We start from the raw sequence: 16187 nt of genomic DNA, 5'->3' as shown, positions 1-16187 counted from the left end.
CTCTGAGCTGCTGGCAGTTCCCTGACAGCAGTATATAAATTTAATAAAATAAATAAATTCCACTAGCTCCCAATCTGGATTGGAGTCCAAGCCTTTAACTTCTTTGCTCTCCCTTGTGCTCTGATCCAGATTGGCCCCCTGCCTCTTCCGTTGGTGCTATGAAGCAACCAAGGGCAGATGGGCAGATAAACACTGTGTTACATTTGCATTGGCAACTTTTGTCCCTTTTCTCTAATGTTGCTGTATAGTGGTACTGACACTCAGCAGCTTAGGCTCAAGATACTTAAAGGGCTGCTTCCTCCCATATGAGTGTATGTGCTCAGTAAGACCTACCGAAGAGGTGTTTCTCCATGTTGTTAGAGGAAGTGTGGCAATAGAGAGCCTTCCTTGTGGCTGTTTCTAAGCTGTAGAATTCTTCCTAGGAAGGCTTATCTTCTGCAAACCACAGAGGCATAAAGATTGAGAAAAAAAGAAGCAAAGCAGATCCTGATCACAGGGCATTTCCGGAATTTTGAAGTTCTTAGTTACCGTACTGTTCTCAGTTGCGTTAAAATGTAGGCACTGGGTGTGATATGGCTAGGCCCTGTTCCATAGAGCTGTTTCTCCATCTAGAGTTTTGGTGCTTTAGATCACTATCTGAAATACGTTTCAAAATCTTGCTCAGGTACAGGAATTGTGTGCCTTAGGTATTAATATACTTGCCTATTACGTGGAGATAATGCATTCCATTAATGATATGCTTCCTCAAACCACATTCTTGCCTTTCTTTGGCCTTATGAAGACCTTCCTTTTTTGACCCGGGTTGACTTGCCAAGTTGAAGATATTTTTCTGATTCACCAAATCTATATTGGATTTATCAGTAATTCTTAATTTATTGTTGATGATATAAATGGTTTTAAACTTGCCAAGCATTATTTTTAATTGGAAAGCCAGCAGATAAATGATATGCCACTAGTTGATTCCTGCAACAACTGAAATCCCTTGTTTTAAACCAATTAAACCAAAGCTAGGAAGTCATACCATGGTTTTTGTCTCCCCCCTGCACTCTGGCATCTACCCTGATGTGTTCATTTTCTTCACTTATTTTCTTCTTCTATGTAGTCGCTGTCTGGCAAGCTTGCGCCCTCTCTTAGATTCCGGAACGATGGGGACCAAAGGGCATACAGAAGTCATTGTGCCTCACCTAACAGAATCGTACAACAGTCATGTAAGTGCTCCATCTACAAAAACAATGTACGTACTTTTCTGTGTATTAGATGAGGGGTTCTTTACTCCAAAATAAAGGGAAAAGGGGGGGGTGTCGCCTTATACATGGGTAGTGCAAACGGGGGGATGGGCGATTGGTTGCATCCACGAGCAGGATCTAGCGATTGTTAGCATTTGCAAGTTGGGTGAGTGATATTTGGTTCAGAATCCCCCCCCCCAATTGCTCAACAACTGTGGGCACCCCCCCCAAGAAAAGCTCAACAACTCTGTGCCATCTCTCCCCCCCCCATTTTCTTAAAATTGAACCCCCCAAAATACATTATACATAGGGGCGTCTTACAGACAGAAAAGTACGGTACTTAGCTTGATGAATCCATATCTCTTCCTTACTCTTCCATAAAGTGTGTGATCCTTTGGAACATTCTTGTAGATGCATTGTCAAATCACAGAGCTGGCTCTAAGTGCAGTCAGCAACTTTGCCATGCCCATTGTGATCTCTCTCTTTCTCCCCCCCCCCCCACTTTTTTAAACTTTGAATTCCAAACCCCAATGCAGCACCACATACTGCTTTTGAAAGGCCCCTCAGTTTCAAAAGTGGTTTGCTATGTGCCGGGGGGGGGGGGGGGCACAAGTCCAAAGTGTCCATGGGCATGCATAACTGACTGCATGGCTTTGTGGATGCCAGTCAATAAAGTGTATATATGCCAAGAGGTAAAAAGTTATATTAAGAGCTCAATTAATTGTATAGAGTGGTATTTTTTACTGGGGCTTTTATGGCAATCTGCTTCTGTGAGGTCAATATTTTTGGAAACCTTCTTGGCCTTGTAACAAGCCCATACTGGATGTATGGATATATGTATATCTCAAAATAAATATTCATTTGTAAAGAAAAAAATAGTAGCCTGTTAGTAATCGATACCAAAAGCACAAACCTATATAGTGGACCCTCCAGATACGAACTTAATTCGTTCCGAGGGTCCATACGTACCCCCAAAAGTCCGCATCTAGAGGCGCCATTTCTGCGTGCATGGTGCGATAGAGCACTTGTGCGCATGCGTGTGCAGCGAAACCCAGAAGTATACAATTCTGGGTTTGTCGTTTTCGCAACCGGAGTTATGTTACCCAAAGCTAATGTAACCCGAGGATCCACTGTACATGAGTGCTTGGAAGGAAGTTCAGTTGAATTCATTGGGACTTGTTCCCTGGCAAATATGTATAGCAGAGGTGGGGAACCAGAGCCCTTCAAATCTTGATAGATTCCAACTCCCATCAACACCAGCCAGCAGTGGCAATAGGCAGGGATGTTGGGAGTTGTAGTCCAGCAACATCTGGAAGACCATAGGTTTCCTACCCCCGGAGTACAGAAAAAAATTGATCTGATATTAGAAATAAATAATGCAAGAGGTAAAACAGCTGGATGTGTATATGATATATTTTGATCTTTTGTCTTTTCTTTTCTTTTACATGTAGCGAGATCCACCTGAAGAAGAAATACCATTTTGTACTTTAAAGTCTTTCCCAGCTGCCACTGAGCACACAATACAGTGGGCAAGAGACAAGGCAAGTTTGTTGTTGTTTGTTATTGTTATTGCATGATATATTGCAGGGGTTGGACTAGATGACCCTCGTAGTCTCTTCCAACTCTACAAATCTGTGATTATGGGCACAATTCAGTGGGAAGTTCTCTTGCACTGAAATGAAGGAGAATTACACATTTCAGTAAGGGCACCAACATACCCCACCCCCCAAAAAGCACAGTTGGAGATGGGAAGGAAATCCAATGCTATTTTTTCATAACTCCTTTTCTTTTAGTTTGAAAGCGCTTTTTCACACAAGCCTTCCCTGTTTAACAAGTTTTGGCAAACGTATCCATCAGCAGAAGAGGTGTTACAGGTAATAGCTAACTTTATGTTGAATATTGTGCGTAAAGCTACTCTGGGTGTCCTTGTAACTTTGCTGTGCTGAGCATTGCAGGTAGCAGGTAATACGGACTGATTTTAATACAGTGGTGAAATCTAACTAAGACCCCTATGTTTTCATGCTGTTCCAGGCGTGGGGTATACAAAGGTTTGGACTGGAGTAGCAACTTAATTCTACCTAGAAAGGAAAGCGAATGAGGCGGAATTTGCGGTTTAAGCTTATTGTGAATAATTTCAAGGGCTTTGTGCAGGTGTTCTAAATAGCAGTAGCAGATGTATTTGAGGAACTTCCATTTTACAGCTGCTGGTTTTAGTCTCTGCATGTTTCACTGTTTGTCAGAAGCAGTTAGTAAAAATTATATGCATTTCAAATTGTATTAGTTGATCAGGGTAGACAAAATGTTCCCTTCTGGGTGTTTTTGACTACACCTCCCATCAGCCCCAGCGAGAATTGCCAGTCATCAGGGATGATGGGAATTGTAGTCTGAAAAAATCTGGAGGGTGCCATGTTCGCTGACCCTGTAGTACATTGGTCCAGTTTACTGGTTTCCATCTAAATGGAAGCAGGAAATGAATTGTGACGTGGGTGATACTTCATGAATAATAATGTGTTTGCTGACTTATGCGTGTTCTCCCATTTCCACCTTTATTTTCCCTTTCCTAGAGAATAAAGTCTGGCGAGAGTTTGGAAGGCTCTTTCCAAGTTATTAAATGCCTTAGTAGAAGGCCAAGAAGTTGGCCCCAGTGTGTTGAATTAGCAAGATTAAAGTTTGAGAAATATTTTAATCATAAGGTGAGCATTTGAGATCTGTTTTAATCTGGTGGCTGATGCTATGATTTCTTTAAATTGTCAATTTGCAATGTGCATTTAATGCTCATTGAGCTGTTGTCTAAACCTTTTTAACATGAGGGGAAGACCTCAGTGGTTTCACTAGCATTGGATTATCTTTTATATTGAAATGATGTCAGTTGTATTGGTAGACATACTTTTCTTTTAAAATCCAAATAACTCTTATTGATTTTCATGTAAATACAAGAACAACATAAACTACAGTAACTTGTCCAGTGGTACGTTCTTACTACGTTTCATATGCAGTAGACAGTACACAAGCAATACGTTTATTTTGTTGTTGTTGTTGTTGTTGTTGTTGTTGTTGTTGTTGTTTAGTCGTTTAGTCGTGTCCGACTCTTCGTGACCCCATGGACCAGAGCATGCCAGGCACTCCTGTCTTCACGTTTATTTATGCATTGTCAATTCAAGTATCCTCTCCACAGAGATTATTGTGTTGTGGGTGGAATAAAAGTATATTCTGTCTCATTTATAAAGGAAAAGAATGGAAGCCAAGTCTTGCCAAAGTAGTCTATCTTTGAAGTGCCTTTAATTACCCTTCTATGGCAAGTAAGGCATTCCGATAGAGCTACATTTGGTAGACATACTTTAATTCCTTCAGTTCTTAGATACGGAACTCAAAACAATTTTGCATAGGGACGAATTTGCCAGAAAGTGTTTTCGAACTGAATATTTTAATAGCTAATGAGAATGCTTTCTACCTTTCTGTTAAAAAACAAGGTTGGCTTTAGAGCAGCAGAATGAATTGCAAGGTTTCGGTAATGTAAACATGTGTTGATGTGTGTTATCTCACTTCATTGAGAGTATTTCTTCCCATCTAGGCACTCCAGTTACTTCATTCATTTCCCATAGACACACGATTAAAAGATGGCAGTAAGTACAGTAAAAGTTTAAATTAATTTTGATACGATTGATGTATTTTTAACCAATCCTTTTACGATTCAAAATGCTTTCTTTCAAACCACCAGGTTTATTTTGGCAGTCACCAAAGAGACCACCTTTCCCGATACAGTTTGATATCAACGATCCTTTGTGAGTAAATCTCTACTTTGTTATTGTAAGGGGCAAAGAACTTTACTTGATCTGTTTGTGGGCATATTGATACTCATATAAAAGGTGTGTTATTAGACGATCTCTTCAAAGAAGATGTCCTAAAAACCTATATGGCCTTTAGAATAATCTGTTGACTCCTCTAATCTGAAACCCACCCACATCAAATAATGCATAACTTTGTGACTTGTTTCCTTTCGACAGCAGTTTTTTCTTTGAGTATTTGCCATACATCAAACTTCGGATATCTTCATGAGAGTTGCCTCATTTGCATGTTTGTTTATGCGCTCCCCCCCCCCCAGTTTTATTGTTGGCACTTTCCACACAAAACTCCAGTTCAACTTGAGGCAGCATTTTGGGGATTTGCTGTAAGCATCTACTAAGAACGACAGTTCGAATTTAACATTATCAATTCCTGAGCAAAATAGATATTGACTGCACATTTCTACTTCCAAGTCTTACATTACCCCTTTCCTCTCTGTTTTCCGACAACCAACATCTCCATATGAAAACTGGCAAACCTTCACTGTGCTTCCAGTCTCTGTATGATCCACAGTGAGCTCTGAAGGATCTCTGTACAGTGGTACCTCGGGTTAAGTACTTAATTCTTTCTGGAGGTCTGTACTTAACCTGAAACTGTTCTTAACCTGAAGCACCACTTTAGCTAATGGGGCCTCCTGCTGCTGCTGCGCCGCCGGAGCACAATTTCTGTTCTCATCCTGAAGCAAAGTTCTTAACCTGAAGCACTATTTCTGGGTTAACGGAGTCTGTAATCTGAAGTGTATGTAACCTGAAGCGTATGTAACCCGAGGTACCACTGTAGTGTCCTTCAGAAGCAGTGCCAGGGCCTACAGCTCGTAATCCCTCCTTTTGCTTCATTTAGAAGGAGGGAGGAAGTGCAAGCAGTCTACATTTTGGGTCTGGAACATTAGCACTTCCTGGCAATGTCAAGTTCCTAAAGAAGGTTCTCTGCCACTCTTATTTTGAACTATGCAGTTCTGCTCCCTCTGTTTGTCACTTTTATCTTTCATGTGCATATTTAGCAGGCAATTTCCTTTAGTTCTTCCTCCCTCTTGCTCCCAGCTTTGTGACTTCTGCCAGACTCTTCCTTATAGCTTGAACAGCATTCTCCTCTGTTAAGTCATATCATTCTGCACCTCCCATCTTTTCCCAGCTCTTTCTCTTCACTTTTGAAAAAGAATTCATCATAATTAGACCTCACACTTCTGTATGCTATACATTACAAACTACAGGTAATTCCTACGTGTATGTTCATGGTTGTAGTCTGAAGGGATTTGTTATGTGAAATTTCTCTGAAGTAGGTGTATTCTGAATCTTTGCCATTTAAAAGCAAACACGCTTAGCAGGTAAGCATTTTCTCAAAGGGAACCTTGCCCCCTGTTCTTTCAGCCCCTCTGCTTCACCTGTTCAGTGAATTTCTTCTCCTTCCCACCCCCACCCCCCATTGTTAGCTAGGTTTGAAGTATATCTGAATGCAGGAAAATGGAGTAAAAACCCACCCCAATCTCCTTTTTCCTCCAGGCACTACAGCTTCATACTGAGTACAGCAAAATTATTTGCAGTTATTTACTGTATCCCTTTTACAGAAAAGGTAAGCCTTCAGTTGGAGGGTGTGGAATTTGCACTGTTTGGCTCTCTGTGTTAATTTTTCAGAATCCTTTGATAAGTGAAGCATTTTTGTTACAAAAATATACTCCAAAATCCAAGTTTTAGACAAAGCATTACTCCTGCTACTGGCAGTGACTGAATTACCTTCAGGAATCTTCAGTATGTCCAAAGATGCTTTGAATAAGTTATGAGATCTATATCCCTTCTCTATGAATTATTCTTCCTGATATTTCACTTTGATAGAATTCTTTCTTGCAACGTATTTTGGCAGATGCATTGAAATCTAATCTTGTTGCCTGGACTATTGAAATTTGTATCCTGGCCCATCTCTATTTTTAATAATGCACTTGCAAACTAACTTAAAATAAATGCAAAATTGACCTCCCTTTGTGTATATTTATGTGTCTGGTGTGAAAGCAATATCTGTTAGTCCATTAGTATTTATTTGTTAACATGCATTTTTTTTTAAGAATATGAGTTTTATTTAGAATGTGTGCAAGGTATACAAGTTTCTGCTTTTGTAGAAAAGTTTGCTAGGAAATGTTCATGAGCCACACGCTTGATAAGTTATAGGTTCCTTCGATGTTTATTGGGATAAGTGGATTCTTAATTAGTTTTGGCTTAAAGTTGAAGAGTAGAGCAGACGTGGTTACACCCATTCATGCTAACTGGTGCTGTTTTAACAAAACACAGGATATGTCAGAAGAAACCATTTTAAAGATCATTTCTGGACTGAGGATTCAAGAGTTTCGGCCTTCTAACAAAGTAAGCTCATTTAAATAGTGTTCCTCTTCACTCCTCCCCTTTTCTTGATGATTCATTATTTATTCATCCTACGCATGATATTCTGTTGGCTGCTTCCCAGTTCTCCAGTATTGTAGCAGTTGCCATTAACTCACTGCTCTCTCTTGGCTTCTGGCTTGCCTTTATAGGGCAGCTGTAAACATTATGACCATGTAATTCAGGCATAGGCAACCTCGGCCCTCCAGATGTTTTGGGACTACAGTTCCCATCATCCCTGACCACTGGTCCTGCTAGCTAGGGATCATGGGAGTTGTAGTCCCAAAACATCTGGAGGGCCGAGGTTGCCTATGCCTGATGTAATTTGTGCCAGGGCTTGGAATACTCTAAAGCAGGAGGGAGGAAGCTGTGCCCCTTTAGATGTTGTTGGACTCCAACTCCCATCAGCCCTAGCCAGCATGCCCAATTGTCAGAGATGAGCGGAGTAGTAGTCTGGCAACATCTGGATAGCCACAAGCTCCCCGTCCCTCTTCTACAAGTGTTTCCGTACTAATATTTAGCATGCAAATATTTTCAGCTTTTCGCTTAAATGCTTACTAAAATTGATGCAAGAATTTGTAAAACTAACTTTCCGACAACAAAGGTAAAGTATATTTCTTTAGTGTAGACCTGGTTTTCTTAGCGCAAAGCCCCTCCTTCAGTGGTATAGTCTTAGGAAGCATGTTTCCAAAAATTGTTGGAGACACATGCTGGATAGGTAGAGTTTGTGCCAAACCCCACATTTACAGAAAGTATTAGACTCTGTTTAAGTGCACATGCAGTTCTGCCTTAAGTTTCTAATTGTAGGCTCATAGGTTCCATCTATGTTTGTACTGTTGATTTTTAGACAGAGTTAATAAGCTGCTTTAGTATCCCTCCAAAATGCGGTGTTTTAGAACATTTGTGGGCCACTTCTGGTTTGTGGACCTGATTGGGCCCAGTAAGGGTCCCAGTTTGGCCCATGAGGCCATTTTCCTCCAAGCAATGCTCACCTCTTTTCCCCCTCCCTCATGCCAGCACATGATCTCAGATATATGACTAGAGCCTTTGACATAGCTGCAAAGGAAGAATCATGAGCCTTAAAGGCTTGAAGTTGGGGCTTTGTAAATTGCAAAGCATAGCTCTGGGGTGTGGTTGATCCCTGATGAAATTTAGGCTTGAAGTTGGTGCCAGCCAGCCAATTGGCATTGACTTAAAGCTTGCTTGGATCAGCTACACCTGGGATTTTTTGACTGGAAACTCTGGAGTGTAGCTGGTCCAAGTAGGGCTTGAAATTATCAGCAATGTTGCCAAGCCCCACTTGAATTGGCTGGGGAGATGTTCCTTTGCAGTGCCTCTTGAGTTCAAGCCACATTGCAAAGGAAAAATGGGTCATCTGGTGTCATGGTGATGACAGGTAAGTGGCCCCACCTGTCAAAGTGGCTACTGGAGTGGGGGACCTCAGGATCCAGGCCACCAGGCTGAAAATGTTCCCTCATTTTACATTTAAAAAAATAAATAAATGTCCAGTAGCACCCACTAAGTTTGTTCTTGGTATGAGCTTTTGTGTGCACGTACACTTCTTCAGATTATCATTTTACATAACATTGCAACTAAAAAATATAGGTTTTCTCTATTTGACTAAAACATTATTTATTGATGAATAACTCAATCTGCTTCAATAAATCAAGATATTGTACAGAAATGGATCCATAAGGTAAAGGTAAAGGTACCCCTGCCCGTACGGGCCAGTCTTGACAGACTCTGGGGTTGTGCGCCCATCACTTAAGAGGCCAGGGGCCAGCGCTGTCCGGAGACACTTCCGGGTCACGTGGCCAGCGTGACATCGCTGCTCTGGCGAGCCAGAGCCGCACACGGAAACGCCGTTTACCTTCCCGCTGGTAAGCGGTCCCTATTTATCTACTTGCACCCGGAGGTGCTTTCGAACTGCTAGGTTGGCAGGCGCTGGGACCGAGCAGCGGGAGCGCACCCCGCCGCAGGGATTCGAACCGCCGACCTTTCGATCGGCAAGCCCTAGGCGCTGAGGCTTTAACCCACAGCGCCACCTGCGTCCCCTTAATGGATCCATACACTAACATTTATTCTATTTACTTTTGATGTTCTCAGGTTGTACAAACAGATGAAACCGTGAGGAAACCAGATCCCATTCCAATAAGCAGTGAGGATGAAAGGAATGCTGTACTTCAGTTGGAGACTGCCATATTGGCCAATGAAGCTACAAAAAGTGAGTATTAATTATTAGATATTTATTTATTTATTTTATAATTCAAAAGTTACAATACAATACATTTCCAATCAATATATTTATATCAGATCCTTTTAGCTCAGATAGAACTATTAGCTCAAATAGAATCACTCAAGGCAGAGAATATCAACATGAGCACATTAAACTCATAACACCCTGAACAGATAAGCAGGGTAGGTGGGAATACAAGAGACCAAGGAATATAAGAAAAAGGAACCCAGACTGCAAAATGAAATAAACTATTACTTAGGCCAAACATATCTAATGGTGGCGCCAGCTGAGCCTCCCTGAACCCAGTACTAAAATGGGCTAATATAATCTACTCGCAAGTTGGAGAAGGCTTTCATTGAACACTGAACTAACAATGTATTTCTATGATTCTGTGAACTAAAAGACCACAGATTCCTAAATGAATTAATTTGTTTCCGAACAGATGATTTACAAATGAAGGAACTTGCTTTTGAAAAGGATGATGACAGTAACGGGCACATAGACTTCATAACAGCAGCTTCAAATCTGCGAGCCAAAATGTATAACATTGAACCAGCAGATCGACTCAAAACAAAACGGATTGCCGGAAAGATTATCCCTGCCATTGCAACTTCCACAGCGGCTGTGTCTGGCTTGGTGAGTGAGGGCGCATTTTTTGTGATTGCTAGCTTCTCTGCTGGATTGGCCAAATGTTGCAAGGCAGAAGGCTCTTCTCTTCCTGTTCGCAATGTTAGTTTGTCATGGGAATAGAAGGTAGTCTCATTTTAATTCTTGGCCTTAATTTTCCTTTGATGGAGTCAGCATGTCAGCTGTAGGAAAGAGGTGATATAAGCAATTTATGGGGTGGGAAAATGGAAACATTTGCTGCAGTTTTTCCTGGTTATCACATATTCCTTCCTAACTGTTAATGGATTAAAGAGCAGCCTGGGGCACACTGCTGGGTTTAAAGTCAGAGATTTTTTCCTGATCTTCCAGACTGATTCCAGACTACTTTGGTTCATGTTGCATATTGTACAGATCAGAACAGCTACATCTTCTTTAGTTCTGTGTTTGTTAGCTACTGCAAAGTTTTTCCAATTCTTACATTTCTTCCCTAGGTTGCTTTGGAATTGATCAAAATTGTGGGTGGCTACCCCTTTCAGGCATACAAAAACTGCTTTTTCAACTTGGCCATTCCAATAATTGTCTTCACAGAAACAGCTGAAGTGAGAAAAACTGAAATAAGGTAAATAGCACATATGAAGGATTCAGCAAGGGGGTGTATTCAAGTAGCAGATTTTGGCAGGTGGTGCATCTGGGATAATGACTCCTCCTGGCTATACAGGCAGCGTCAATTTGACACCCACAAGTGTGGAAATTTATAGGAAAGTGACCTGTTTCCTCTTTTGCTATGCTTTGTGGTGGGAAGCTTGTGTTCAACTTTTTAGTTATTACTGATACTAAATGACTGAAAAATGTGCTGCAGCACAGTGTCTTGGATAAAGTGTTTTACGTTCTTGCTCTCTGACAGAAATGGAATATCTTTTACAATCTGGGATCGATGGACTATTTATGGGAAAGATGATTTCACACTCTTGGACTTCATAAACGCTGTCAAAGTAAGCTATTTGAGATAAATAAGCAGTAGAAACAGATGGAGGAGACAGTGTTGCTGTTTTTCATCCTGGTGCAGTGTGGTGTACAGCCCATATAATTTACTACTTTACAAAAGTTGTAATCCATTCTGTCTATGGAGATTCATGTTCTGTAGCATATGGAGTGGGGAAACATGTCAGGTCTACTTCATTTTTTTACTGTAATTTTTGGTTCTTCATTAAGAACTGCCACTTAGCATCCACAGGCAGAAAATTCAGATTCCCAGTCCCCTGTCTGCCTCCTGTCCAGATGGTTCTGTTTCTCTTCCCTCATTTCTAGCCTTGCTTTTTTACTGCCGTGTGTCTTCTTTCCGTTTGTATTTGCTTGTTGTTGTATTGGTGAGTTTTGACTGTTTTGGGACTATTTTCAGTCTCTCTTCTTTCACACAAGTCCTTCTCTCTTTCTCCCTTAAGGGTTTTTTTTTTGGGGGGGGGGGTCTTCTGGTCCCCTGATTTTATTTGGCGTAACAGAGTGGTTTTTTTTTTTCCTCAAGTGCAGTCTGGTTTTTTTTTAATAAACTGTAATATCTCATAAATTTCTAACCAGTTCACTTTCTGCACAGTATAGTTCCAAATATTGTTGTGTTGGTGTGTTACAGGAGAAATACGGAATTGAGCCAACTATGGTGGTTCAGGGAGTTAAAATGCTGTATGTTCCTGTAATGCCTGGACATGTCAAAAGATTAAAGCTGACGTAAGTATTAACTAGGGACGCGGGTGGCGCTGTGGGTTAAACCACAGAGCCTAGGGCTTGCCGATCAGAAGTTTGGCAGTTCGAATCCCTGTGACGGGGTGAGCTCCCGTTGCTCGGTCCCTGCTCCTGCGAACCTAGCAGTTTGAAAGCACGTCAAAGTGCAAGTAGATAAATAGGTACCGCTCCGGCGGGAAGGTAAACGGCGTTTCCGTGCACTGCTCTGCTTCGCCAGAAGCGGCTTAGTCATGCTGGCCACATGACCTGGAAGCTGTACACTGGCTCCCTCGGCCAGTAAAGCGAGATGAGCACCGCAACCCCAGAGTCATCCGCGACTGGACCTAATGGTCAGGGGTCCCTTTACCTTTAAGTATTAACTAAATAGTAAAGCTGAAGGGGGTGTGCAGTATATTAGCTCACAGATAGCATGATTCTTCCCAGATTTTGTTCGATGCATGCTCTGTCAGCTTGTTCATTGAGGATCAGATTCTGAATGGCAGAGGTTTTCCAATTCACCACCCTGGTATTTTGAACAGTATTATTTTAAGATTGAGAGCATTGCTGGCATGGCAGTTATGGCATGATGAGAGAAGGGCTAGAGAGGAGGGTAGCCCAATATTATTTAAGCCACCTTCTATTCATCTTGCTAGTCACATCCCATTGCCATATCTCCTCCTCTGTGCATACTGAATCACAGTGTCTTGCCCTTCCCAGTTGGATCCCTTGCCCAAACACATAACAAAAGCAGGACAAAGCAAGCAACGAAAACTTAATTAACCCCATTCTCTCCCCCCCCCCCCCCCAGCCGCACAGTTCATAAAATCAACTTTAGCCATCTCCCTTCTAGACCTGTGGTGTCTTGGAATGCAGGACTTGCCAGATTCAGATTCGTTGCATCTTTAACAAGTTCTCTCATATGGGTTGCAATTTGAATTTGTTTGTGGTACTTCAGGAGAGCTTGGTTCATTTATGATGCCCTGCTGATACTTGATTTTTCTCTTGTAGGATGCAAAAACTTGTGAAACCAGCAGCAAATAAGAGGTATGTGGACCTTACAGTATCATTTGCTCCAGAAGCAGATGGTGAAGAAGACTTGCCGGGACCACCAGTTCGATACTATTTTGCCCACAAAAATAACTGATGCAGGCATACCGTTTACAGCATAGCAGGACCACATGAAAGGAGTGTGGCACCATTTTTTAAATGGTACTATATACTTGGTGAAGCCTTAATTCAGAAACAAAACAGTGGAAATTTGTGAGATGTACTAAGGAGCTCCGTAGCAAATCACACTTGCAATTTCCTTGTATGTAGCATTTTCATAGCTATCTATACCTAAGTAGGACTAGAAGCTTGCTGGAAATGATGGTTCTTTTTGAAGAAAACACACTTATTAAGCACTGCAGGAAGACCAGAACTGCAATCATAAAACCTGATCACAGACACTGACCATTAAAGGAGGTGGCAGTTGAGATTTGAAGAAGCTGCCAATTTATACCATCCTAAAACTGATTTCCTTTTCCTTTTGTTTTGTTTCATCTTGGCCCCTAATCCAGTTCATCCTGCTGACGTTCATTTCAATAACACAGCTTTTCTTTTTCCCCTTCTGATGCTGATAGCACATTTGAAATGTTGCTTTGGAATAGAGTCATAGTGAGGAGAAGCTGAGCTCTTGCAAAGTTAGGTTTTATGTTCTTCTAAAAAAATAATTATGTCTTTCCTTGTAAAGCAGAAACAACACCAATTCTGTTCCAGGCAGCGATTGTCAGGGCTAGTTTGCTTTTTCGTACTGGTTTTATTTAATAAGCTTGGTAATTCATTCTTCGTATGAACAGTTTAGCCCCATATGTTGATCTGAATTGAAAATACAAGTGTGGGGCTTTTAGCTGAAACTTGTCAACTGCCACATTCTTCAACTGCCCCCTAGGGTCAGAGTGAACACCTGGTGACAGAACCATGTATTTTTACACCTTGATCTGCTTCAATCACATAGGAAGAAATGGATGGGTCCTATTTTGGCAGCAAAAAGAATATACGATGGAAGGCATCCCTCTCTGGCCACTACTTTTCTCCCTGCAAGCTCCTCACCCCCAAGTATTTTACTCTGAGCCAAGCTCACTTGCAGTACTAACCACAGACTGATAAAGTAAGCCTGCAGTGGCAAGAGGGTTTAGCAGTCTTTGCCCACACCACTTTGATTGCTCAAAAATTCAGCCCATGCACCTGCCGCATTCTTATGGAATAGGGCTGATCCAGGTTTAAACACACTATTTACATCCCTAGGATACTGAATTATGCCATCAGTGTTATTGTCTGACCACTGGCGCTACTTGGTTGCGTATTAAACCCCCCATCAGCTTTTGAAGGTTTCACAAACGCTGGTCATAACTCAACATGGACCTTGGCATGCTTAAGCCCAATTCATGGGGTTTAAATGTGTTCAGTTCTGTGTTGGGTTGTGACCTCTTACTTTAAAACCGCAAAAGCTGCCCGCCCGCCGCCACCACTTGGTGTGGCAGTTCTGTAAAGCATGTTAGTGTACATACTCCATTTCGCCTGAAATGAGTGATTAACAAAACAGTTTAGACAGCCACATTTAAATAGTCCTGTACAAAATATACTAGGAGGCAGAGAAACAACTGGCCATAGTCTGTATGAAATGGCAGTGTGCTGCGTATACATCATGGCCCATTTTCTGCTTCCTCATCTGTGTAGCACTTGAAGGGTAATGCTGTTGCTTATCATCTTCTCTTCCCCTTAATCCCCTCCATGCTTTACTAGAGAAGTCAAATCCACATTCAACACCGTTAGAGCTTTTTAAAAAATCACCAGGTTCACAAAGGCTTCAAACTGTGTCCCTAAAGTGAGATCCTTGGTTACATCAATATTTTCTGACATTATAACATACAGTTTCTGTGGTTTTGTATTTCTAAAGGCACATGAGTACCAAATACATTTTTCCATAAATATTTGGAAAATAGTCTTAAAATGTAATTAATGCTACACAAATGTGTCTCCCCAAATATACAGATGATAGTTTATTCTATTTTGTTATAGTTTATAATATTTGATTTGACACCTGGCTGATTAATTTATTTTAACAACAAATATTTCTTAAGGCGGTGGGAGGTGGGAAGAAAAGATACACCTTGTGACAGTGGGGCGTGCTGAAGCTTTTGTTTATTTTGCCATAGTGGCAATAGAGGTATATATTTCAAATAAAAGCTTTGATCTTTTTGTTTTAAGTACTTTTGGAAAAGGCAAACTACCGTGAGCTCAGAAAGCTATAGAAGATGGGTAGAAATAAAAAAAAAAAAGAATGGCTGTCATGAACTTCCAGTGGAATGCAATGAGTGTTTTTCACAATCTGGATGTGATCATGTCTTGTACTAGCATTATTATTATTTATTTGTCTGTGGGGTTACTAATCAGTGTTCAAGAGTAAGAGCTAGACTATCTTTGCATTTGCAAAATTGCATTTGATGTCATACATCAGTAGGCTTGAAACCGAAGAACCTTTTCCAGCAAGTCTTCCTTGCAGACCTTACAGTATAGAAAATTACAGAACAGGTAGCAAAAACAACACACAGATCTCCCTACCTGTTGCACGGCCCCTTAGTCTTATCTTGAGGATTATTCTGCTCACATAAGTGATCTCAAAGAGTGATTTCAGTTTAAGTAATATAGATAGATGTGTACACACACACACACACACACACACACACACAGACTCTACACTTCCGCAGTTTGTGTTATCTATGAATTTATTTCAGTACATTTTGAAGTGGGAGTGGGGTTTGTGTACACCAGATATGATGTACAGCCAAAGCAGTTATGAAAACTGCTTTTTGTCTTTTTCACATTAAATGATTTGAAAACATACAATCAAAATGTGCACGGCTTTGTCAATGGTTTCTAATAGAATACGTTGCAGTATGAAGTGTGTGGATCATTGAAAATGCTTCTATAACTAGCAGTCCATGCAGAAAACTGGGCACATCATTTAAGGTGTGTGAACCTGAGATAATGCATTGGTGTGGGTGGGTGTGTAACATTTATACGCTCATTCTATAGCCAAAATACTTGGGCAGGAATAAATTCTTTAAGCCCTTTGTATTCCACCTGCATTTGGGCCCTTTTTGTGGGTGTGAGCCAGGGATGAATTATACACACACGCTTTTGATTTATGGG

At 41.1% G+C, this 16187-nt stretch overlaps 1 protein-coding gene across 1 annotated transcript in view; it reads left to right on the top strand.

Moving 5' to 3' along the window:
• UBA6 (ubiquitin like modifier activating enzyme 6) overlaps positions 1–15887 on the top strand; it is a 45083-nt gene extending 29196 nt beyond the window's left edge. The window contains exons 21-34 of the mRNA XM_079949360.1: positions 1103–1208; positions 2678–2767; positions 3020–3100; positions 3791–3919; positions 4798–4849; positions 4945–5008; positions 6569–6638; positions 7349–7420; positions 9542–9659; positions 10114–10307; positions 10769–10896; positions 11182–11269; positions 11905–11999; positions 13002–15887. Coding sequence (XP_079805486.1) covers positions 1103–1208; positions 2678–2767; positions 3020–3100; positions 3791–3919; positions 4798–4849; positions 4945–5008; positions 6569–6638; positions 7349–7420; positions 9542–9659; positions 10114–10307; positions 10769–10896; positions 11182–11269; positions 11905–11999; positions 13002–13137 — 1423 coding nt within the window. The 3' untranslated portion in view covers positions 13138–15887. The remainder of the gene's footprint in view (positions 1–1102; positions 1209–2677; positions 2768–3019; positions 3101–3790; positions 3920–4797; positions 4850–4944; positions 5009–6568; positions 6639–7348; positions 7421–9541; positions 9660–10113; positions 10308–10768; positions 10897–11181; positions 11270–11904; positions 12000–13001) is intronic.
• The last annotated feature ends 300 nt before the right edge of the window (positions 15888–16187 follow it).

Source organism: Podarcis cretensis (genome assembly GCF_951804945.1).
Source record: "Podarcis cretensis genome assembly, chromosome: 13".
Taxonomy (NCBI): Eukaryota; Metazoa; Chordata; class Lepidosauria; order Squamata; family Lacertidae; genus Podarcis; species Podarcis cretensis.
Note: the sequence above shows the minus strand (reverse complement) of the source record. Positions and strands in the feature narration are given on the sequence as shown.